This window comes from Vombatus ursinus, unplaced genomic scaffold (assembly GCF_900497805.2).
Source record: "Vombatus ursinus unplaced genomic scaffold, bare-nosed wombat genome assembly UNPS02014794.1, whole genome shotgun sequence".
NCBI lineage: Eukaryota > Metazoa > Chordata > Mammalia > Diprotodontia > Vombatidae > Vombatus > Vombatus ursinus.
The window spans coordinates 2508485-2534629 of NW_020954572.1; the positions used below are offsets into that span (position 1 = coordinate 2508485).

The 26145-nt window shown below is 43.8% G+C and overlaps 1 protein-coding gene across 1 annotated transcript; it reads right to left on the reverse strand.

Annotated features, from left to right (window-relative positions):
* Positions 1-428: 428 nt before the first annotated feature.
* On the reverse strand, positions 429-25747 carry CHGA (chromogranin A). Its single transcript, XM_027870009.1, has 8 exons — positions 25493-25747; positions 24346-24392; positions 18202-18295; positions 17756-17824; positions 11827-11928; positions 8140-8601; positions 4627-5090; positions 429-954 (listed from the first exon to the last, which is right to left on the reverse strand). Exons 1-8 carry the CDS (start codon positions 25536-25538, stop codon positions 871-873), a joined length of 1368 nt encoding a protein of 455 aa, XP_027725810.1. The 5' UTR covers positions 25539-25747; the 3' UTR covers positions 429-870.
* Between the last annotated feature and the right edge of the window lie 398 nt (positions 25748-26145).

Genomic DNA, 26145 nt, shown 5'->3' on the forward strand with positions numbered 1-26145 from the left:
ATCTGGAGCTAGAAAGCAACTTGGAGATCATAGTCGAATCCCCAGATCTTATAGACGAGGATGAGATGCTGGGAGGCAAAGTTCTTCCCATAACCTCAGAATTGCAACCCAGGCCTCCCCTTTCTCTGGAGTTGCTAGTGCTGCTATTCTCAATGCCTCATTGGAAAGACAGACCTGTTTGTAAACATGCCACCTCATCTCTGTGAGTCAGTATGAGTTAGACCACTCAGTTGTGCAGAAGACAGTTACATGAGGGCATAGAGTAGAACCCAAAAGAGATCATTTAATTCATCCCTCTTTGTTTTACAGAGGAGGAAGCTGACGACTAGAGAAGTGATTTTTCCCAGTGTCTCACACCAAGAAGCAAGGGAAGGAATTTGAACTTAAGTCACCTAATTCTAATTCCAGCATTCTTTCTCCCATGCCACAGGTAGCCAGCCCCCAACCTAAAGAGAGAGAAGAAGCAGGAAGCCCATTGGAGTTTTATTTTTCCTTAGATAAATTTTATATAGAATGTATTAAAGTCAATAGCCTTTGACTTTAATCCAAAGAGAACAAGTTATTGCAGTTGTATTCAGTGGACATAACAGTGATGGGGAAACATTCTAGAAAAGCTGTCTCATTGTTGTCTTGAAATGATAACTGTCTGGAAACCAACACAAAGTGCATGAAGAGGCCTTGAGGTGGGGAAAGGAGTGCACAGGGGGACAGAAACTCAGGAAGTGAAAAAGCAGATTCAGCCAGTGTCACAAGTGGCATTGGGGGGCACTCTCTGGCTGCCCAAACTCCCCCTAGCCCATCCATATTTGAGTTTGGAAATGAAAAGGCAAGGTGAGGAGTAAATTTCTGGGCATTTCATGGGATCCTAAATCAGCCCCTCCGGAGCTCATGGAGTTTGTGGGCAACCTTCTCCAGCTCTGCCTCAATGGCTGCCAGACTTTCCAGCTCTTGGTCCTAGAAAACACAAGTGGAAAAGGAAGTAAGGTCCATTCATTGGATCCCTTCTGCAACCCTGGTAGGTTTTAGTAAGATGCTGCTACTAGAAGGAACTTCTAGGGGTCATCTAGTCCAGCCTTCAGATAGAGCTACACTTAATTCACCAGCCAGATTGGTGCTGTGTCCTCATTTCTAGAGCAAGAGGAAATGTAAACACACAAGTCACATTTGCTATCCATGGAACCAATCTTAGGACTTCCTATACTGACTCTAGCCCTAAAGTCAGGTGTGACCTGGGATTGAATTTATAGTGAACTGGATGTGTTACCCTGGGCAAGTAAAAAAAAAAAAAATGGAGCTAACATGATTTATACTACCTTTCTCTTGGAGTGACTTGGTAAGTACTTTGTAAACTTCAAAGCATTATAGAAATATGAGCTGCTATTATTATGTTGAAAGAGCCCTAATCTTCACAAATTATGGGGGCTTTGGGACCTAGAAGTGATCCTCTTTGAAAACACAGACACCTCATTGGGGAAGAGCCCAGGATAGTGTAGTGCATTGGTGTCAGACTCAAAACAGGGCCACTAATCCATGCATAAGGCATAGAGACTTAGTTTTAAAATGCAGTTTTTATCTCTATCTTTTTGTATTTTTATTAATTTTGCTGAATGTTTCCCAATTACATTTTAATCTGATTCAGCAGCAATTGGGAGCTATGTGTTTGACACCTCTGGTATAGGGGATAGAATTCTGAGTAGGAAAGACCTAGATTGAGATCCCATCAACCACAATAGAGAAGTTAAGTCACTTGCTCAGAGTCACACTTCTCTGTTTTGGTTTCTTCTTCTGTGGGAGTCTTGCTGGCCTTTAAAGTCTTTTCCAGACACTAGCTGTGTGACCCTAGGCAAATCACTTCACCCTGTTTTTAAATGTATCTATAAACCCAAGTTTATAAATAAATTGTTCAGAGGTCAGCACTCGACTTTGAAAGTGTCTGCCTATGGTATAGGGGAGTTCGGAAGCTTTGGATTCTAAGCTTCCTGAAGCATGAGTCCCATTTGTAGCGATCCTGACAAGTGGCTGTTCCACCACTCGGAAGACCTTCAGCAACTGGAAACGATAACCCCTATTAGAAGTTCTTTCTCATGCCGAGTCAACATCTGCCTCCTTTCAACTCCAGATCAGAGGATTTTAGGGTTGAAAAGGATCTCGGAGTTCATCTAGTTCAACCTCCTTTTACAAATGAAGAAGCTCAGGCCTGAGGTAAAGTAACTCATGCTTAGTCACACAGCAATTAAGGGGCAAAGCTGAGATTCAGAGTTGAAACTCTCCCACTCCTAATCTAGCATTCTTTTCATTATACCGCTACCCCAGGGTCCTAGTGCAGTCCTCTTTCCTGGGACAGCTCTTCAGACAAAAATCTTCTCTTCCGTGAGTGCCCAGGCCTGGTGCTCCAGTAGCTTAGTCTGGCTGGGGAGAGGAAGCTAACCCACAAGAAACAATTAGCCCTAAGAAGGCACTGCCTCCTGTTAGGTGCTGAAGCATTCCATAGGAGGACAAGAGCTGCAGGGGCTGGAGTAATCAGAAAAGGCTTCCTAGACTGCAGAATTGGAGCTGTGCCTTGAAGAGAAGTATTTTTCTCCGCATGCTGAGGTGGCATTTTTTGGTTCTATTTGTTTTGAATGAAACCTAGTCCATCTAGCCCTTAACGAGGAACTCTCTCTGCTAAAGCAGGTAATTGCCTCGGAATTGTCTAGATCCCGGAGGGACTAAGTAACTTACCTTGGTCCACAAAGCCAGTATGTGTCAGAGGTGGCACTTGAACCCAGGTTAGAATTGGGAATGTTGAGGTAGTGCCTCTAAACCAGAGCTTTCTATTCACTGAAGCAAGCTGCCTCTCCAGACTGAGTTTTTTCATTTGGGGACTGAGCTCGTTCTAACAATGTGTGAATGTCCTGGCCTGAGACTGGGATGGGTCCCAGCTGCTCTTCATGAGCTCAGGAGCCTTGTTAGCTGAGGCAGCGATACCCTGACTTAAATATCCAGAAAAGCCACCTGCCCCTCTGGGAGCCCACCTCGTTCATGGATTGGAACTGGAAATGACCTTAGAGGCCAAGTCCAGCAACCTTCTTGTACATACGAGAGAGTGACTTGTCTCTAGTCACAGCTAATAAGGAATGGAGCTGAGATTCCCATGAAACCTTGGAATCTGGCGGAGCACACCCAGGTTTCTGAGCCTGGTTTAGGGCTTTTTCTCCTACCCCAAGCACTAGGACCACGAAGCGTTGAAGTCAGAATCTTACCAGCCTTTGTTAGACCTAGCTCTTCTGAGCAATGCGATGATCTAAGACAATTCCGAAAGACTCATGATGGAAAATACTATCCACATCCAGAGAAAGAACTATGGAGTCTGAATGCAAATCAAAGCATACTATTTTCTCCTGCTTTTTTTATCTTTCTCGTGGTTTTCTCCTTTTGTTCTGATTCTTTTTTCACAACATGACTAATGTGCAAATATGTTTAATGTTATTGTACATGTGTAGCCTATATCAGATTGCATGCCATCTTTGGAAGGGGGAAAAATTTAGAACTCGTAATTTTATAAAAGTGAATGTTGAAAACTAAAACTTTAAAAAAAAAAAAAAAGAATTTCATCAGGGCCTCTTTTCTTAAAAGCTTACCCTACTGTAGGAAGGGTCATTCTAGCCTAGACTCCCTTCCCCATACTTGGTGCCCTCCTGGGTAGGCAACATTGGTGCAGTAGAATTCTAGGGGCAGCTAGGTATTGCAGGGGATAAGAGCTCTAGGCTTAAATACTACTTCAGACACCAGCCGTGTGACCTTGGGCAAATCATTTAACCTGTTTGTCTCAGTTTTCTTAACTGTAAAATGGGAATTGCAATAGAACCTACCTGCTATGGTTTTTTGTAGGGATTAAATGAGAGATTTGTAAAGTGTTTAGCACAATGCTTGGCACATAGTAGATGTTATATAAATATTATCATTATGGTATTGTTGGATTTAGAGTCAGAGGATATGGATTTGAATCTCAAATTTGCCACTTACCACCTGTGTGATCATAGGCACATCAACAACTTTGTTGGCCCTCAGTTTCCATCTGTAAAATGAAGGGATCGAACTAGACCATCCTTATCAGCCCTAGGGTGTCTGGAGGACAGAGGCTACCCTTATTTGGATCTGCCCCAGGGGTTAAGGGTTATGTTGACCAGGCCCTCAAACTAGCTTTTAAGTTGAAAATGCTAGCTTGGGGCTGGGAGAAAAAATCTTACTGCCTAAGGGATGAACCAGCTCCCTCAGAGAAGAGGAGTCCCCAAGAATTGTCTTGTTCAAGGCCCTCCTCAGAGCTGGAAGGGACCTTGGTGATCCTTTAATCGAACCCCATGATTTTACAGAAGACTTAGACCCAAGAGAAGAGGATGTACTTGCTCCAAATCATACAGACATTCGAAGCAGAACTGGAATTCAAACCTGAGTCCTCTTTATGCTTCGTGATCTTGGGTCACACAGCTAGCTATTGCCGGAGCTGGAACTCGAACCTGCAGGATCCTGATTCTAAATCCAGTGGGCTTCGCCTGCATCAGGGTATTTCTGCATTGGTGTGCTCGTGGCTGCCTGTTCCCCCTCTTCCCCCGAGATCACTCCCTGCTACCCTGTTAGCATACGCACCTCTGTCCTTCGGTTAGCACTTCCCTCCTCTTCCTTCTTCTCATCTGGGTCGCCCCTGACGGAGGGAGGCAGGCCCGCCTCGATGCTGTCCTCTCTGGAGTGGGCCTTCCAGGTTCTCCTCTGCAGCCCCAGGGGACGCCCAAAGTCGTGCTCGGGGGATCGGAAGGAGAGTTTCATGGACCGGTCTGGCTCTTCCTCGCTGTCACTGTCGCTCTCCTCCAGCCGCTTCTTAGCTGTCAGCTCTCTGGCCAGCTCATCCATCTTGTTCCACCTCTTGGAGTCCTCCCATTCTTTGGAGAGTTCCTCCTCCAGTTCCTGACTCTTGCTGTCCCCTGGGCTGAAGATGTCTTCGGCGGCTGCCGCTTCCTCCTCGGAACGTCGGCTCAGACCCTTTTCTTCCTGGGACCTAGCCTCCTCTTCCATGACCTTCCCTTCTCCATTGAGATCCAGTGCCTCTGGTTGACCTGGAGCAGTTGAGGGAAAAGAACAAAAGGAAATGAGCCGATTAGCAGTTGGCTCTGCGGCCAATCTTACTCCTGGCCTACTTACTTATCCACTGGCTATGTGAGGTTCTGCAGAGTCCTCTCCTAGGTCCTTTATCTGCTGCTGGTTTATCCATGCGGTGAGACCAATGTGGGCACTGAGCAGTAAGGCGGCTAGCACTGAACCAGGTGCTGTCACCACATACCAAACCTAGCAGGATTGTTCCTAACTGGGGCAGATTGAAAAGGACACACTAGGATTACCACTTTATTGAACTACAAATAACGTCTTCTCTTTCCTTAAAGGAAGAGTGACCCCTGGAGAATCCTTTGAAGGAAAGGAAACAGGCATTTATTAAACCCCTTCTGTGTGCCAGACTAAATGCTTTGCAAATATCTCATTTAATCATCACAATTGTGGGAGGGGAATGCTATTATTATCCCACATTTTACAGATCAGGAAACCAAGGCAGACAGAGGTAAAGTGACTTGTCCAGGGTCATACAGCTAGGAAGTATCTGGATTTGAACTCAGGTCTTCCTGACTCTTAGTCAGCACTTCTTGTGTTATCATTCTGTATTTTAAGGTCCTTTCCAGCTTTAACATTCTATGTTCTGAGGCCCCTTCCAGGACTAACACTTTATGTCAGTAAACACATATTTATTAAGCTACATGGTAGGCACTGTTTTTAAACAATCTATGTTTTTAACATTCCATATTCTAAGATCTTTTCTAGCTGTAACGTTTGATGTTTTGTGTGCTAATATTCCAAGTTCTAGGAGCAGCTAGGTGGTGCAGTAGATAGAGCACCAGCACTGAAGCCAGGAGGACCTGAGTTCAAATCCAGTCTCAGACCGAACACTTGACACTTACTAGCTGTGTGAACCTGGGCAAGTCACTTAGCCCCAAATTGCCTTAAAAAATAAGTAAATAAAAAGAAAACATTCCAAGTTCTAAGGTCCTTTCAGATTTGAGAGATTTTTGTGGATCGTCTTTGGCTTCCTGTGGTCCTCCTTTAGCCTCAGAACCATTTTGGAGCTGGTAGTCTTGGGTTCTGATCCTAGGGCACCCGGAAGAGAAAAAACAAACCTAAAAGGAAGCTGTGTTTAGCCGCTCTGAGTAAGTGGTTTGGCAGGGTACAGACTTGTAAGTTTACTAAGCACTGTCTTCAAAGTAGTTGTGTGACATAGGGAATACATGATGTGTATTTCTTATTTTACAAATGAGGAAACCAAGGCCTAGAATAGATGTGGAACTTGCCCAGAATCAAATAGCTAGTGGTAGATTCAAACTCAAATCTTCTCATTTCCATGACCAGGGGGCCACAATTGCCATCAAGCAAATAGGGCTGCTAAGTGGCACAGTGGGTAAAGCACCTGGAGTCAGGAGGACCTGGCTTCAGACACTTGCTGGCTGTGTGAGGCAGGGTGAGTCACTTCACCCTGTTTGCCTCAGTTTCCTCATCTGTAAAATGGGCTGGAGAAGGAAATGGCAAACCACTCCGGTATCTTTGCCAAGAAAACCCCAGAGTCAGACATGACTGAACAATAACAACTAGCCCCAAGTCACCTCTTCAATCTCTTTCTCTGTTTTGATAGTTTAATCAACTAGTTGATTGAGTACCTTCACGTTAGCCTGGTTCCCACTACACTCCAGGGTCACACAGCTAGTAAGTGTCAAGTGTTTGGTCTGAGGCTGGGTTTGAACTGGGAGCCTCCTGACTTCAGGGCCGATGCTCTATCCACTGCACCACCTAGCTGTCCCACTCCATTCTTGCCATGCATCTCACTTCTATGTATTTGCTCAAGTTTTCCCCAACCTGGGATTTCCATCCCTCCTCTTCTCAGCCTACCTTAATCTTTTATTTTATTCTACAAGGCCTAAGTCCCTCCCCCTTTTGCCATGAAATCTTCCCTGAGTGACTATGATAGCTCTCGGTATCTGCTCCTCTGAACTCTTCAAACTTAATAGCAATGCCACCCTTAAAGCCCTTAGTGTATGCTGTTTTGTTGATTTCTTTAACTTCTTTTGTATTTATACTTCATCTTTTTGCATTCGTGTTTAATTTTCTGAGACCGCATCATGTATCAGAAAGAGTACTGTGACCTCGGAGTCTGGAATCCTGGAAACCTATCACAGTTTTAACGCTTATTAGCTTTATTGGTAAAGTAACTTGTCTGAACCTCAATTCCCTCATCCATGAAATAGGGGCAGTCATACTACTACCTACCTCAAGGTTATTTAAGAAAATCACTTTGTAAGAATTAAAATGCTTTCTAAATGTTGGCTTTTTGTGTCATTTATGTCATAGATTATGAGCTCAAAGGCACCTTAGATCCCATGTAGTCTGACTCCCTCATTTGATAGATGAGGAAGTGAGGCCCAGAGCTGTTGACTTGCCCAGGGTCACATAGCTAGTAAGTGCTAGAGCCAAAATTTTAACCCAGGTCCTCTGACTTCAAATCCAGTGTTTTTTCTGTGTACTGTGTAACCGATACTGTTGTTTTAGTGGAAATAATAATAAAAACAACTTATGTTTATGTAAGTGCAAAGCACTTTACATTATTTCATTTGATCCTCATAATAACTTGTTGAGAAATAGGATGTGTATATCTTTTTCTTTGGTCTTTATGTCTTTGAGGCACCATGGTACAGTGGAAGGAGCACTGGGCTGAGAATTAAGAGATGTGGGTTCAAGTCACAGCACTGATACTTAATACCTAGATGACCTTGAGTAAGTGAACTTCCCTAGACCTCATTGAACTCATCTCTGAAATGGGACAATCATACTTGACCTGTGTACTTACAGGGTTGTTGTGATTTAAGGGATTTGTGAACTGCAAATTACTGTGTAAATAAGAGCTCTTGTCATTATTTAAGCCCTCAAACCAAGCCTGGATCTTAATTGCAAATTCATTGAGAAGGAATTCATCTCTCTGTGCCCAATGGCAGGCAAATACACAGCCAGGGATTTACTGGGGGGAATGTGGTCATCCAGGATCGTGGGACACTTAGGAAGGGCCATACATACTGTCTCCCCGTGAAGTCTCCTCATTCTCATGGAGGGGTGAGCTGGTGCCAAGTGCACTGGTGGGACCTTCTTCATCCGATGCTTCTTGGTTTCCTGCTAAGGCCAGATGAGCTGCTGCCTCCTCCTCTTCTTCCTCCTCCTCGTCATGTGCCTCCTCATCTCTCTTGGAGCTTTGTTCCTCCTTTTTGAGATCCAGGCTCTCCTGAGAATCAGTGGGCTGGTCCTTGCTGTCTTCGCTGGACTTTGGGGCTAAGTGCTCCTCTTTGGTCAGGCCACTGGCCAGGGTACTTTCCAAGTTCACCTCCTCGGAGGCCTTGCTGATCTCATTGCTCTCCGAGTCCTCCTTGGCTTCCTTGGGGTCGGTCTCTTTGGGCTGGGCTTCTCTTTCTTCCAGGCTCTTCTCCTCTTTAGACTCGGTGGCATCTTCATCAGGCTTCTCAGGGGAGGCATCCTTCAATTCCTCTGCAAGGTGGAAACAGAAAAAAACAGGCCTTGAAAACAAATCTCATGGTTACCCAGCAGACTCACTGGAAAGTCAATTTCAGATAGATCAACCTTCCTGTTTCTTCTTCTGTGAGTAGAGCTGCCTGTCATCCATTCACTCATCATTTACGAAGCACCTCAGTCTAAGAAGCGCTGTGCTAGCTAGGGGAGAAAGTACAAGATTTAGACAAGCCAGAGTCCTGCTCTCAGAGCTCTCAATCTAGTTATAGCTTCTGTCTCCTGGTCTCCAGCACTAATGTCTAACCTTTCCAGGGTTACTTGAATAATCACACAAGATAGTGCCTTCCTGGATTACAAAGACAGTAGGCAATGTGGATTCTATGTGAATTGAAGATAGGCAGCCTGTTGTATTGGATAGAGTGCCGGTTATGGAATCCAGAACTGGGTTCAGATCCTACCAGTGACACTAGTCATTGGTCACTTACCTTCTCGGTGGTTCAGAAAATTTCTAGGATTTACATATAACAAAAAGATGGGTTACATAATCTGTTTTATAGTGGAGGGAGGCTCCCGCACAGTCAGAAGTCATACAATGTTCATATATTTGCATTTGAATTGAAACAAAACCATTATTAGTAAATCCTTCACTTAAACCATTAGATGATGCAATGGACTCTACTATAGATAGCTCTGTCAAGCTCTGTAGAGAGCTGGGCCAGGAGTCAGGAGGGCCCGAGTTCAAATTCTACCTCAGACACCTGTCAGCTGTGTGGCTCTGGACAAGTCACTTAACCTCTGCTTGCCTTAATCCACTGGAGAAAGAAATGGTAGACAGTCCTGTATCTTTGCCAAGAAAACCCCGTGGACCACATGGTCCATGGGGTTAGGAAAAGACTAAGACTTGGTCTTGTCTTAGGACAAGACTCAACAACAACAGCAAATAATAAGAGATAGCATTGACTAGACTCAAAACTGGGAAACTTGGGTTCAAATAGTAATAACAGCAAGAATTCACACAGCACTTTCAGGTTTGCAGCATGCTTTACAAATATCTCACAACAACCCTGGGAGGTAGGCGCTGTTATTATTCTCATTTTACAGATGAGGAAACTGAGGCAGACAGGTTAAATGACTTGCCCTGGGTCACACAGATAGCAAGTGTCTGAGGCCAGATTTGAACTCAGGAAGAAGAGGCTTGCTGACTCCAGGTCCATCCAACTATCCACTTCACTACTTAGCTGCCTAATCCCAGACCCCTCACTGACATGCTACCCAACTTTAACCAAGTCATTTAACCTCTTTAGGTAATGGGGACAATATGCACAACCTCACTCTGACCCTGTTCTTTATTCAGTAGGATTTTGATGTGACTAGTTCATCTTGAATCCTGTTGGAGGAGGATTATCACTTAATTAAAAGGACCTTATTAAAATTACAGAATCACAGAAACCCAGTTAGTGTTGGAAGACGCTTTAGAAACAAATCTAGTCCCACTGGCCCTTAAAACACAAATCCCCAACAAGGTTCTGTCCAGCCTTCTCTTAAAGACCTCCAGTGACGGGGAGCTCCCTATCTTTCCAGGCAGTTCATTCCACTTTTGGAGAGTCCAAGTGGACATTACATCGAGGCTTCTTTGTAAAGCCTCTGCCACCTTTCTTCATGAGACATTATTAGAAGGATCAGAGACCTGAAAGGGACCTTAAAGACCATCTACTCCAACAACTGAGGCCTAGAGAGATGAGATGCCTTGCCCAAGATCACAAAGCAGAGCCAGTGATACCAACCCAGGCTCTGTCATGCTTCTCCAGAGGGTCTGAAGTCATTTTCAGTCATATTTGACTCTTGGTGACCCATTTGGTTTTCTTGGCAAGGATATTGGTTTACTTCTCCAGAATCATTTTACAGTTGAGGAAACTGAGGCAAACAGGGTACAGTGACTTGCCCAGGGTCGCACAGCTAGTGCCTGAGGCCAGATTTGAATTCTGGTCTTCCTGACTCTATCCACTTCACCACCTAACTGCCCAATGTACATAAAGTATTTGGTGAAATCTGAAAGTGGAGGCAGCAAGACATAGCAGATAAAGAACCGACTCTGGAGTCAGGAAGGCCTGGGTTAAAGTCAAACTTTAACCCATACTGGCTGAGTGACCTTGGAGAGGTCACTTAACCCCTCAGTGCCTCTAAGTTACAGAGCAGTTGTTGTTTGGCATTTGTTAGAGGGCTTTCTTCACCATGATCTGGAGCTGGAAGGGACCCTTGAGACCAGCTAGCCCCATTCCCTCATTTTACACATGAGTAAACTGAGGCCCAGGGAGGTTGAGTGACTTGTCCAAAGTCACATAAGCAGGATCCTTCATTTTGTTGAATCTCAGTTAATTCATCTATAAAATGAAGTTGGATTATGTAGGTTTGGATCCTCACCCTTAAAAAAAAAAAGCACTACATAAAGGTATTATTTATGGAGTTATTATTTATATTATCATCATTGTAATTATTAAAAATTGTCTACATAACTTCATCCAGAGAGATGTTATGAAAAAAAAGCTAGGTTTGCCCAGAACTCGGGAGGACCTGAGTTCAAATCCGGCCTCAGATGCCTGACGGTAGCTGTGTGACTCTGGGCAAGTCACTTAACCCCAATTGCCTCACCAAACCAAAAAACAAAAACTGAGAGGCTAGATCTGGATTTTGACCCCGATTCTGCTCCTAAATAGTTGTGTGACGTGACATTTGGCGAAACCACTATGGTCTCTTCCAGCCCTGATTTCCCCATCAGGCATATGGAAAGTAGAGTCTGTCTACCTGAGCTAGGGCAAGGTAATCTTTCATTTTCCTCAGAGGCCATCATCGGCACCCAGGTAAGTTTAGATTTAAAGTCCAGGGCATAGGCAAAGTACATTTTGGGGTTATCATTGCCAAGTTGGAGAAGATGGCACAAGGCTAACAGAGGCCTGTGTGTGACCCAGATTGGGCCTTGTTAGGAAGCTCTTTGACATGGGAAAACTCTCCAGCATCAGGAAAGATGATCCCTGTTTACCTGGGGGCTTGGAAACTGCTCAGCTCAGGCCTTGCTGACTCATCCAGGTCTAAATCACACGGCCACCTTGGGCATCCCTGCTACAAGTGGGGCTTAGGCTGCTCAGGGGGTGACGCTTTAGCTACCGAGGAGGTCAATGAGAACATCTCTGTTGTTAACACAACATCCTGGTGTGTCAAGGGGGAAATGGTCGATCTGGTACTGACCCTTCTCAATGGTCTCTTCATTATTTGGGCTCTCAAGGACTTCAGAAAGTTCATCTTCAAAACCTCTGTCTTTCTTTTGCTGCTGGGCTCTCTCACTGGCACCTGGGTTGGGGAAAGGGAGAAGGAAAAATCACAGCCCCTAAAAGAACAGTGTTTCAGCTTTTCTAACACTTGAGATGGAGAAAAAGGCATGGACCTCAGTTTTTTCATCTGTAAAATGGTTCCAGTGATTCCTTATCCTGACCACCTCATAAGGATTGTATATAATGAATATATAATAATAATGAATAATGAATGTAACTTAAAGGAATGATGATGTAGAAAGAGTGCTGGATTTAGAGTCAGAGGACCTGAGTTATAATCCCAAATTTATTACCACTCCTTTGACATGTAAAAAAAATTTTGAGTTCTGAATTCTCTCCCTCCCACCCATTGAGAAAGCCAGAAATGTGAAATCAGCTATAAATATGAAATCATGCAAAACATTTCCATATGTTGCTAGAAAAATAAAGTGAAAAATGCTTCAATCTGCACTCAGCTCCATCAGTTCTCTCTCTGGAGGTAGATAGCATTTTTCATCATAAGTCCTTCAGAACTGTCTTAGATCACTGTATTGCTGAGAATAGCTAAATCGTTCACAGTTAAATACTGCTGTTACTGTGCACAGTGTTCTCCTGATTCTGCTCACTTCACTTGGCATGAATTCATGTAGGTCTTTCCAGGTTTTTCTGAAACCATCCTGCTTGTCATTTCTCGTAGCACAATAGTATTCCATCACAATCATATACCACAACTTGTTCAGCCATTCCCCAACTGATGGACAGATGTAAAGTTCTTAAAGCCCAGGCCTGGCCACGTCCCTGCTCTACTGCCATTAGGATAAAAGATGAGTTTTTCTGTTTGGCGTTTACACATCTTCACAACCTGGCTCTCGGATTATTGTGCGTTACTCCTTTGTGCACTCTCTTCTAGCCAAACTGACCCCCTTGCTGTTTCCTATACAGAACATTCCATCTCCATGCCTTTTGCACAAGATGTGCCCAGTGCCTCGACTGTGGTCCTCTTCATCTCTATGTCTTAGAAACCCTGGCTTCCTTCAGGCTCACTTCAAGGGCCACTTCCTACGGGAAACTCATCCTGATCCTCCTTCCAGTGCCCTGCCTCTTTGAAATTACTGTGTATGTTTTTAATAGTCCCTTATTCTGTGTACTTATGGTTTCCCTTCAGTTGATCAAGTCCCTTGAAGGCAGGGACTATTTTGGTTCTCTTTTTTCCTCTGTGCTTAGCACACAGTAGGTGCTTAATAAATGCTTGTTAATAATAATAATAAATTAATTAATGCTTAATAAATGAGGTCACAAAACTAGTAACAGATATGAGACTCAAAAGATCCCCTTACTGTTCCAAGTTCCTAAGATTTTATGATGCTAAGACTAAACCCCAGACTTCCCGATTCCTAGTTTAGGGCTCTTTTCCCCCCTCTGTGTCCTACCATTCTTCTATGTAGGGACAGAGCCAACCAGTTCCAGTGGTAGGGAGGGAGGTAAGAGGCTAAGAGAGGGACATGGGGAAAGACTGGAGAGAAGGAATGAGCTTCATGTGAAGCCCACTGAGCCAGAAATGAGGCTCAGTCAAGGGAGGTAACAAGAAGAGACTCAGAAAACTATTGATTTTGAAATAGCAATGCCAAAGTCAGAGGAGTCAGCTAAGGAGGATGGAAGGTTGGGAAACCTTTTTGGGAATTGTCAGAAACACTCATGTTCCCATGGAAGTTACCCAGCAAGGAGCAGAGAACCATCCTCAGCTTTAAGCAGCTCCTGTTGCACCAGCATTTGGGAGGTTGGGTAGGGAGGGTCCAGAGTAAGGACACACTAGGGACAATGCAGCTCTAAACATGAACACCAGGATACATAAATTACTTCCATCAAAGGACAGAGAGCTAGATCCAGAGAGCACCTTTTCTAAATAACTTCATGGAAACACAGAATACTGGAATGGGAAAAAACTTTAGAACACCGGATGTTAGCTCTGGAAGTAATGTTAGAACTTAAGAAGAAAATGTTAGAAATGAAATGGACCTAAGAACATAGGATGTTAGCATATAAAATGTTAGAATGTGAAGGCAGCCTTAGAACCTAGATGGTTAACCCAAAAAGCATAGTATTTTAAAGCTGGAAGGTAACTTAAAGGTCATCTTATCCAAATCCTTCATTTTATAGATAAGGACATTGAGGCCCAGAGAGGTGTTTTTTTGCCCAAGATCACCAGCAGCTTAAATGACAGAATGAAGTATTGAATGTGCCTCTCCTGACTTCCATTGCAGTATTCTTTCTGTCTCATCGTGCTGCCCCTTGACCAATACTAACCTCAAGGGTTTCAATCATGGTGTCTGTGGTTCCCTGGAAGGGGAGGGCATTGATCCTTAGAATAAACCAGAGTATCTCAACTGTCTTTAGTTGTGGCCCAGTGGTAGTTGTGAGGAGACAGAGCAGGTTTGATCTTGCTCTAATTCTGGAGGCATCAAGGGTGAGTTGGTGGACCCAGTTACCTTGGATGCATACCAGAAGTCACTGGTCCCAGGACTGGCTCAGGGACCAGGTAAAACTACTCCACCAAGATTCCTTTCACTCCTAAAGAGAGAATCCACCCTCAGGGCTAAGGATGTACTTAGGCAGGGTACTCATTTCATTCAGGGGCCCAAGAGCAAAAGTGTAGGGCTCCCCAAATGACCACTCAGTTCCAGCATCCCAGGCAAACCCTGGCTCACAGCTAAGCTTGCCAGAAAGGGGAACTTTAGAACTTTACAAGAGGGCAGGCATAGAAGTATAATGGAAATAACATGGGATCTAGAGTTCAAGGACACCAGTTCAAGTCTAATTTCTGCTACTTACTGTGTGACTTCAAACAAATCACCTCACCTCTCTGGGCCCGGGCTTCCCTTCTATGAAATGAAATGATTGTAATACATTATGTGTTATTATCTCTTCTAACTCTAAATTCTGTGCTCCTCCAGCCTACCTAGAAAACCTCAAAATGGGCTGAAAACGATGATCTGAGCAAAGCTAGAAAGCTGCACTCAGGATGGCAGGATGCTCCTTCTAAAAGAAGATGTGGAACCCAAATTAATAATAATAATAATTGGCTGTCAAACTACTCTTTGTGGGCAAATGGTCATTATTAAAAGTGTCTTCTGTCTTTCAGAAATAGGATTATCTGCCAACACTTTAACCAGGGAAAGAGATTGCCCTGGGTTGCCAGTGCCTCCACCAGAATAAAGTTATTCTCAGAGACCTCAAGTTTGGTAACCTCTGGGGTCACCAATGCTAATGTCTGAGGCAACATTCAAATTCAGGCCTTCCTGATTCGAAGACTAGTGTTCTCATACCTGCCTGGCTGCCTCTGGGACGGTGAGATCAAACTCAAATAGAAATAGGGACCACTAATCTGTGGCTGTAAGGATTCCTATAGGCCATATATTGACTTAGCTGTAAATTGTCATGTTGCCTCTGTTCTACTCTATTTTTATTTATTTGGTTAAATATTTCCCATTTGCATTTTAACCTGGTTTGGGCAGCATTCAGGAGCATTGTGGTGGCATATGCTGCATGTTTGACACCTCCACCATTAGAGGATCTTGGATTAGTAACCGGCATATGGAGTATGCTGGGGATCAGAAGAGGATACTCCATAGAACACCTAACACTGTGGTCCTTAGGCTGTGAAACGAGAAAGGCCACGCCTTCTAGATGCATTGGGAGTACCATGTACTCCTTATTGGTGAGCAGACCCCCATTGAAACTTCTTGTCTAATTGAGACCTACATCTGGATCAAGAAGAAGGAAGATGTCATTCCCAAGGTAGCATGAGCCTCCAAGTAGACCTACTACAGACTGAAGGTCTTTCTGGCTGTATCATGGGCCAGAGGCTTCTGTGTCCAATACCTATCTCTCAGGCTCCACTCAAGTTGTTTAATGACACCATTTGGGTTTGTTTGTTTTTTTTTATTTGTTTGTTTTTTTAACCAAGATGCTGGTGTGGGTTGCCATTTCTTTCTCCAACTCATTTTATAGATGAGGAAACTGAGGCCAACAGGGTTAAGTCACTTCCCATGGTTCACACAGCTGAGGTGTGACTGAGGTTGGATGTGAACTCAGGAAGATGAGTCTCCCTGACTCCAGGCCCAGCACCGTGCCCCTAGCTGCCCTTCTACTCTAGTACCACCTCCTAAATGAATTCTATCCTGACCTTCCTTCCCCATAGTATCCAACCCCCTGGAAATTTATTTTGCATATGTTTTGTAGTTACTTATTTGTGTCCATATTGTTCCTTGGTTGAATTAAATAAGTTAAATCTTTCTTTCACATGAGAGCCCTTTAGATAGATGAAGGCAGCAATCCTGTCTCCCTCCCCTCCCCCTGCTCCCCAAAATAAGAAGGCTCCTTGAGAGTGGGGGCCTTTTCAGGTTTGTGTTTTGTATGCCTGGCACATAAATGCTAAATAAATGCTTGTTGAATGAACGGAAATGAAATCTTACTGCCTCTGGAATGTTTATTGGTTTGATTCTGCCTTATATCTCAGATCACAGCTGGGGGATTCAAAGAAAGGACACATGAGAGAGTGGAGAGAAGACCCGCGTTTAAATATTGACCTACTAACTATATGATTTTTGGCAAATCACTTCCCAGCATGGAGAGGCTGTGATACTAAGTCTGCTTCTTACTGGGGAGAGGGAACTAATTTGCACTCTCAGCTGTCAGTCATTTTTGTGGTCACATGAGTCACTGATGGTGCTATTTGGGTAAATAGTCTTGGATTTAGATTCATATACCGGCTCTCCAAATTAGATTTCAGAATAGTCTTTGGGCAGTGCTGGGCCAGGGACTTCCAACACAGTCAGAAACAAAGGACTACCTCTGAGAAACTCTCATTTGCTCATTAAGATGCATTATAGGAGCTAGTAAATCACTCACTCCCAGACAAAAACCTGAGAGAGAGAAATTATTCCAACAGCACTATTGTAAGTCACTGTCTGGCACGAAGGAAACCTTCCCTGAGTCAGTGAACCTTGCTTGTTCACTCCTTATAGGGCACATCCAAGCATCCCTGTTAGTGAGGTTTGGGGTGTCAAGGAAGAAAGCAGGGGACCCTATGACTACAGTTTAACTTGTGGATAATAAAGGGAAGGAAACTCTTTGTGCTTTGAGTTCCCCACAATTAAACTGAAAGCACTTCTGAAATGACAGGTGATGTAATAGAGCACTAGGCTGGGACCCTGGAGAGCAGCATGGCATAATGTATAGAGTACATGACTTGGAGTCAGGAAGACCTGGGTTTGAATCCACACTTACTATGTAACCTTGGGCAAAGCAATTAACTTCTCTGAGGCTCATTTCCTCATCTGTAAAATGAAGGCATTGCAATAGGTGGCTTCTACTATCCCCTTCCAGCTCCAAATCTATGATCCTGTGACTTGGGTTCTTTCCTCAGGTCTGCCAATAACATATAACCTTGGGTAGGTCATTTCTCTTACTTAGACCTCAGTTTCTTCCTCTGCCAAATGAATGGTTGCATAGATAATTTTTAAGGTTCTTTTAAAGCTCTAACATTCTCAGATTTTGTGTTCTAAGTCTGTTCCAAGGTTCTTTATAGCTCTAACTTTTCATGTTCTATGCAACCTTCTAGTTCTGACACTCAATCCCATGTTCTAGAATTCTCTGACTCTTTATTCAAATATTCTATATTATAAAGGGCCCTTCTTGTTCCAGCTTTCTCTAATTTAAAGATAATAACCATATGGGAGGGATAGAAGGATCTCTGGCTTCCTGTTTTGCTTAGAAACCACACAAACCAAACTCCTGTGCGTGTGTAGAATCAATTTCTGCCTACCACAGGGATTTGCCTCCATCATGTATGAAATAGCTGTAAATACCTTGGATGGCAAGTTCTTGGAGCTCTTTCAGCAAGTTTTGATGGCGGAGAATTGAAATGATCCTTTCATCTGTAAGAAAAGATTATTGTCATGGGTAGCTTCCAGCCACCAGCTGAGTAAGATTTCCCTCCATATGATCTGCTGCACACAACACTCAACAGCAGGGCCTAGTGAGATGTTGTCTTAGATTCCATTCAGAAGAGTCCCAGGCACTATATCTTATTGTGGGCTCACCAAAGTCACCTGACCCAAAGTTTATTCACCCATCCATTCAAAACATGTATTAAGTACCTTTAAAGTGGCACCTTTAGCCCTGGGTAAACACCTACTCAGAGACCCAAGGTCTTCAAAGTGGTAATGGTTTTTGTCAAAAACCAATGCTAAAATTGTCTTCCCACCCCTGATCCACCTCTTAACCAGATTGAAAAGCAGGGAGATACAAATACCTCCTCGTAGTGTCTCAAAGCAGTCCTCACTGATGGGCAGTGGGCTCGGTTTGGAAAGTGTGTCAGAGATGACCTCAACAATACACCTCATTACCTGGGAGGGGAGAAGAAAGGGAAGAAGGGAAGAAAGGAGAGAGGAGAAGGAAATGGAGAGAGAAATATCGAGAGATCAGAGCTTGTCCCTGGCCATGATGTAGTAGAAGAAACCATGCCACTCATTTGGGGGTGGATCTGTCTGGAGGACCAAGTCACCCAAAGACTTAAGAGAAAGTTTTCATTTTGACTTAGTCACAGATTTATACCCCATAGCTAAGGAATATTTACTTTACCCTCTCCAACTCTCAGAGTAATCCTGTTCTATGAAAGGGCCCTTCTCAGTTTTGTTCATTCTGTTAATAAAATAATATATTCATGCTTTCAGGAACTGTATATACTTAGCCTAAAAAGTGTTATTTGGAAGACCTGAGTTCAAATCTAGCTGTACACACTTACTAGCTGTGTGGCCCTGGGCAAGTCACTTCACCTGTTTGCCTCAATTTCCTCATCTATAAAAGGGGGATAATAACAGCACCTACCTCCCAGGAATGTTAAGACCAAATGAGATAATATTTGTAGAACTCTTTGCAAACCTCAATGTCCTATATAAATGATAGCTATCTTTTTTTGTTATCATAGATAAGAAAACTGAGTCCTAGAGAGGTTAAATGTCTTGCCCAAGGTCATACATAAGAGGCAGAATCCAAACCTAGGGTTCTCCAACTCCAAAAGCTCTATATCACATTGCTTTTTTTTTTTTTTTCAGTACAACTAAATTCAAAGTGCTGAGACTCTGCTATGGAAGCTGGCACAATTCCAGAAAAGAAATCTAATCTGAGCAGCCCGGTGCTGAGTGCACAGACTAAATAAAAATGGAAGATGGATCGGGGTACTCTGAACATTCTTTACCTTCCTCAGGCCTTGGGAGGAGATTAGGAATGATGGGCAAAAGTCACTGAGAAACACATTTCAGATTACTCTTAAGGAAAACCCTCCTCATAATGAGAGCTATTTCAAAGTGGAGCTGGTTGCTTCATGAGATATCCCCCATTATCACAGGATTCAAGCCAAGGTGGGATGACCACTCTTTGATGATGTTGCAAGTGGGATTGTACTCTGGCATCCCTTCTGACTTGAAGAGGCTGAAATTCTGGCTCTATTTCTTACTGGGAAAGGGAACTAATTTGCACTCTCAGCTGTCAGTCATTTTGCAGGTCTGGCACAGGAGACACTGATGGTGCTATTTGGATAATACTCTTGGATTTAGATTCATATGTTGGCTCTCCAAATTAGGCAGTGCTGGACTGGGGACTTCCAACAAAGTTAAAAACAAAGGACCACCTCTGAGACACTCTCACTTGTTCATGAAGATGGACTACCAGAGCTAGTAAGCCACTCACCCTTGACAGAACTCTGGGAAATAGTAACAAATTAATCCAATTCTGCCAGATTTCAAAGAAAGTAAAAGCTCAGGTATATGGGAAACTATGAGGAACCAGTGTGTCCTACTCTGGAATATGGTAGCAATAAGATGCAATGGAAAGAACAGTGCACCAGGAACCAAAAGACCTTGAATTCAAGCCCTAGTCCTTCCATCTACTGACTGTGAGATTCTGGGAAAGTAATTTCTGCTCTCTGGGCCTGTTTTGTGTAAAAAGAATTCCTCCATAAAAAGAGAGAATAGGACTAGATGATGCATAAAGTGCCTCCCAGTTGTTTCCAAATTATCCGCTGTTCCCAATGTCTAATTCCAGATCCTCTCAAAGCTGAAAGGAACCACCAATGTTAATAGATTCAATTCCCAGTCCAATAGATGAACTTAAGAGGAGACATCACAGTATGTGAGAGGCAGTATAATGCAATGGAATGAGGACTGACTCCAGACTCAGAGGCCTCCAGTTTGAATCCCGTCTCTGCCACTTTCTATTGTTATGACCTTGACCTTACTAACTCACTGGACCTTAGTTTCCTTTTCTGCAAAATGAAGAGATTTGGCTACATGATCTATGAAGTCCTCCCAGTTCTAAATCTAAGTGATTATCCAAACCTTCACTCAATCACCAGGGAGCTGGAGTCCAGTTTTAGAGGCAGCAAGGTATTGTAGAGACAAATGATTTTGAGATCTGTGAGGCAAAATGAAAAGAGGACTAGCTGGCACAGAGGATAGAGGGCTGGACCTGGAGTTAGGAAGACCCAAGTTCAAATCTGGGCTCAGACACTTACTAGCTGTGTAACCCTGGGAAAATCATTTACCTTCCTTTTGCTTCCTCTTCCGTGAAACAGAAATAAGAATAGCATCTACCTCCTAGGGTTGTTGTGGGGGTAAAATGAGATATTTGTAAAGTGCTTTGCAAGCTTTAAAGTGCTACATAAATGCTACTTATATTATAATGGTGATGATGATGAGGAGGAGGATGATGATGCTCACTGAACTTGGAAGTCAGAACACCTGGATTTGACCCCAAGCTCTTACACTAACCTACAACTTAAGCAAGTTATTCAATCTCAGTCTATCTCAGTTAATACTCAAATAATACTACTTGTACTATCACCCTCTTAGAGTAGTTGAAAAGATTCCACTTTGTGGCAGCTAAGTGGTGCAGTGAATGGAGCACAGGGCCAGAAGTCAGGAAAACCTGAGCTCAAATCTAGCTGGATGACCTGGGCACATCACTTAAACTCTGTTTGCCTTAAGTGTAAAATGGAGATAATAAAAGCACCTACTTTGAAGGGTTGTTGTGAGGATCAAATGAGATAATATTTGTAACACTCTTAAGCACAGTGCCTGGCACATGGTAGGTACTATATAAATGCTTATTCCCTTCCCTTACAATGACTGGCTCTGGAATCATAGGACCCAGGTTCAAATCCCACCTCTGATACTTACTACCAGTGTAACTTTGGGAAAGTCATGCAGCCTCTGTCAGCCTCAGCTTCCTCATCTGTAAAATGGGGTGGTAGAGCTTGAAGTAGATGGCCTCTGAAGCCCCTTCAAGCTCCATAGTTATAATCCCTATGATCCATACAACGCTATAGAAATACAAGCTGAATGGTCTGTTTCTATAAGACTGTCCATTCAGGATCTCTAGGCATATCATAGCTCAGGGGTCAGATCTAAAAGGTAAGTGACCTTTAGTCTGACATTCCAGCAATCAGAGCTTGATCCATTAAACAGGGGAGCAGAAGGCACCCCTCTTCTGTAAACAACAGTGATGGAAAGAGAGGAGAGATTAAAGGGATGTAATGCTATATCTAGTCAGGCAAAGAAGACAGTGGTCACGTTGACTGGAGGAGCATGCATACAACCAGTTGAATAAAATTTTGAACCTTCACTACAGTATTGTCACATAGCCAGAGCCTGATGAACCTATGAGGTATCTAGGGACATGTCTCGCACATAATGGGGGCCTAAGGAGCTGTTATTGACTGACTGGCTCAGCTGGCTATAGGATCGTGGTCTGTTTTCCAGGAAGTGATTGTCAAAGAGGATCCTGGGTGTCCTCTTTTGTGGAGCTCCCTGAAAACAGGATCTCATTTTCTTTGAGTTATTTTGCATTGCAAGTGCTAGTGCGTTGAGCACCCACTAAATATTTGTTGATGAGGACAATTTCCAAGAAAGTAGAGTTTGTCATAATTGGACAGGCAGTGAGGAAAGAATGGAAATGGCACAGCACTGTGAGTCAGGACATCTGGGTTCTAGTCTCAGCTTTGTTACTAACTCTTTGTCCTTGGCCAGATAGCCTTTTGCCTTTCTGAAATGCAGTTTCCCATCCATAAAAAGGTTTTCTCTCAAGCAGGGGTTCTAAACTCACTTGTATCATAGATCTCTTTGTCAGTCTGGTGAAACCTGTTTACCCCTTCTCAGAATAATGTTTTAAAAACTGAAGTAAATGTTAACTTTCAGTGAGAGGTTAGTGAAAATAAAGATATGTGTGTATATGTATGTGTATGTGTATATCTTTCCCCAACGAACTTCGTAGACCTGAAATATAACCCAGGTTAAGGACCCCTGATGTAGGCAATCTCTAAATTCCCTTCCAGTTTAACATTCTGTGTTCTAAGGTATTATCCCACTCTGACATTCTAAGTTTCTATATTTCTACAAATACGGAACTCTTGGAGAGAAGGGGTAGCCAACAGGGGGTGGAAATTAGTAGGCTTCAAATCAAGCAATCAAAAGCAAGTAGGCTTCACATCAAGTAATCAAAAGCAGGAACGATAAAGCAATTTGAGAGAGCAATGCTTTGGAAATCTTTTGGACAGTTTGGACAATTTGGGGACAGTGATCTTTGTCTCTTTCCAAGCAGTGATATGTTGAAAAGACACTGGACCTGCAGTCAGAAGACCTGGGTTCAATTTTCAGCTCTGCTCTTAATTAGCTGTGCAACCTCTCAGTTTGCCCATATATAAGATGGGGACAACAGTATTCACATTACCTACTTCACAGTGTCTGTAAAAATCAAATAAACTACTACTGTGTGTAAATTGTTTTGTACCCCTAAAGTGCCATTATAAATATCAGCTATTATTATTACCCCCAAATAATTCCCTAATGGAGCATTCTGTAAAGCAACTAAATGGGGAAAGAAGCAACTAATGGAGATTTATATTGGTCTAAACTGAGGCCACAAATGAGATGAAGTTTGGAAACTCAACTCTGATTTGATCCTGACTCATAACCATGTATGCAAGTGTGTATTTCGAATTGCTCCAAAGCATTGTTAGAGAAGTGTACTTCAGTGGTTTCCTGAAATCAGTGTATTCAAGGATATCTTAGCTCCACTGAAATTGTATCTCCTAGTTAAGTTGGACTTTGAGACTAACATCCACAAAGTGGAATAAATGTCCAGTAACCCCAAGACTGGGTTTTATTCACAGAAGTAGTAAGATTAATGGTCCAAGTACTTAAGTACTCATCACCCTCCCATTCTGGGGAATGAAGGAGCTAGAACCATATCAAGCTAGGTCCCCAATGGAGCATTCCAGAGACTAGAATGAAAAATAGGCTGGGAGCAGGGACTGTTTGCAGTTAATTTTACATCTGTTTCCATGGAACAATGGGAAGAGTGCTGGATTTGGAATCAGGATATGCGTTCAAGCTCTGTCACTTGCTAGCTCTGTAATCTTGAGTCTCGACCTCTCTGAGCTTCAGTTTCATCATCTGTTTAAATAGAGGAAGGGTGGAAGTTCCCTTCTAGCTCTAAACCCATCATCTTATGAACTTACAGAGAATTTATTCTAGAAAAATCACCTTGCTCTCCCCAGTACTCTCTTCAAATTGTAGAAAAGAAATCCTGAGAGGAATGTTAATGTTCAGAAAGGAACAATCAGCTAGAGCATGTGTACAACAGGTGCACAGACTAAGTCAGTTGTATGCTGAGTCCATTGGCCACCTGTGCTAACATAATTGTACAAGTATCTCAGTCCAGTTGTGTACAAGTAATTCAGTTATACAAGTTCACCAGTGTAATGGCACAAATGACTAGTTTTAGCTGTACATTTGCACTACTTCAGTTTTGGATTGGACTAGTTCATTGTATATGCAATTAATTCAGTTGCACATACAAGACTACATGCATAATAGTTCAGTTGTTCAAACGCACTGAAAGCATTGTACTTTATTTTATTTTATTTTTTTTGCTTTTTGGTGAGGCAGTTGGGGTTAAGTGACTTGCCCAGGGTCACACAACTAGTAAGTGTCAAGTGTCTGAGGCTGGATTTGAACTCAGGTCCTCCTGAGTCCAAGGCCAGAGCTCTATCCACTGTGCCACCTAGCTGCCCCTGCATTGTACCTTTAACAATTTTAGTCATATACATGACAAGTTCAGATTAAACCAGGCACAGATACTACACATCCACATCGATGGAGCCATGGGATTCACTCAAGATGAGCCAATATGATTTGTGTTAAGCCAATTGGAGAAAGAACTCCCCAATCTTTTCCTTCACCATATAATTTGAGTGGAAGAAGTTACCATTTTAGGAGGTCTTCAGCTTTCCTTTATCTAATCCAATGGACTGATTATAACCTTTGCTATTCAGAGATCCAGACACCCACTTTATGCTTTACACCCAAGGTTGTAGCTGAAGGTCCCTTATGTGCCTTACCTTAGTATCACTTTTATTTGCTGGGCTGTTCACTGGGAATGCGATGACTGGAAAAGAAAAGGAGAAAAAGAAAAGGACTTATTCCCACTGAGACAGTTTTATGCCATACAGTGTTTTTCCTTTTACCTGGGAAGCAGGGATGGTCCCAAGTAGAGACCCCTCAACCCAAGTGCTCACTTTTCCCATGATGTGGCTCACAGAAGGGGCTCCCAAACCTCAGAGGTCTTTACTCCAGCTCTTAATTTCACAACTAAAAGAGTACAACTAATGTACTCTTTTCCAAAAGGTAGATTTCCAGGGAGATTGGGGGCAGTGGGCTTTTCATAAACATTTTACCCAAGCCAGACAGGTTGACTTGTGCTGAAAAGTATTAATCATTCTAGTGGTTGGACAGCTCCCAGCCCTGATGCAGGTCTACTGGGTACACATAGGAGGAGGGCTCCCAGATGGCTCAGGAGACCTTGAGGCAGGTGCCAGGGAAACAAAGCCAACAGTTTAGCTAGAATGGGGGAGGGGGTGAATAAGGAGAAGGGAAGTGATACAAGAAAAAGGAGAAAGGTAGAGTAAATAGAGGTAGGAGGGTGATGGTGGGGTGAAATAGGGAAAAGAAGAGAGGTGATCTGGTGGAGAGAGAGGGAAAGAAACAGGAGAGTAAAAGATGAAGGAGAGAAGAATATAGGGAGAGATGATGGAGAGGGAAGTAGTAGGAAGAGAAATGAGGAAGAGAAGGAGAGCGAAGAAAGAAACAACTGAAATTTCCCTGAGCCCTTCCCCCAACTCTGCCAATGACCTTGACCAGCATCAGGCTTTGAGCCCAGGTTGCAGTGGAGGTGAACCCTAGTGGAGAGCCCAGGAAGGCAGGAGGGAAGACCCACCTCAGAGCCCTTTGCCATAGTGGACCCTTATCCTGGACCTGAAGCAGAACCTCAGCTTTCAGCTCCAAGAAGAGAAAGGAGAGTGAAAGGGAGGGTTTAGAGTCACTGTCGCTGCCCATGGTGCTGATGAGACCTGGGATGTAAGACGGAGTCAGGCCGCCCCAGCTCCCTGTGGTCCTAGGCAGTGGAACTGCTTGGGGACTTCTGAACCTCTCCTCTCTCCCCCCTCACCCCCATATCCTGTCCTCTCCCAGTCCCATCTCCTTACTTACCTTGCACAGCCAAGAACAGCAGGACGAGGAAGGCGGGAAAGCTCATGGTGAGTCCTGGGTCACAAACTCGGCCTGGAGTTGACTTGGGGACCCAGGAGAGGTAGGTGCTAGGGGTTCAGAAGACTCTGGGCAGGCTGAGTAGGGGAAGTGAGGTGGAAAAGAAGACAGATTTATTGCTATTTCTGAGCTGCTTTGCACAACTGGGAGAGAGGAACCTGCCTGACTCACAGAAAAGAGGTGGCGGGGGGGGGGGGGGGGGGGGCAAAGCGCCTGCCAGAGAACGGGGGGGGGGGGGGGGATGGCAACGCCTTAGCTTGCCTCTTTGCCTTTTTCCGTCAGCCTGCAGTCTTTCAGCACTCCAACTGGAGCTCTGCTGCAGCAGCTTCCTCACACCTTCTCTTATATACTGCTCCCAGCCCCCCGGAAATGAAGTCAAGGTAAATAGTCCCGCCCTTTTTCCCCCAACCTCCAGCCCCAATCCATCCTCCTTCCTTTGCTCTGCGCAGCTGCTCAAAAGTGCCCGCTATTTCCGCAGGGCTCCCTCAGCCTTCAGTTCTCGCTGCATCTGGGCTCCATTGTGGCCACTTCCTCAAGTGAGAGGCACCCAGGAAAGCAACTGAGGAAGTCAGGGTGGTATAGTGGAAAGTCACTGG

What these genes read in the sequence shown, in the direction of transcription:
- CHGA (XM_027870009.1), bottom strand. Translation starts at nt 25,538, where the DNA reads ATGAGCTTTCCCGCCTTCCTCGTCCTGCTGTTCTTGGCTGTGCAAG. An exon ending in GCTGTTCTTGGCTGTGCAAG is followed by an intron (nt 24,393 to 25,492) that starts GTAAGTAAGGAG and finishes TTTCTTTTCCAG; the next exon opens with TCATCGCATTCCCAGTGAAC. An exon ending in CTTTGAGACACTACGAGGAG is followed by an intron (nt 17,825 to 18,201) that starts GTATTTGTATCT and finishes CTTTTCTTACAG; the next exon opens with ATGAAAGGATCATTTCAATT.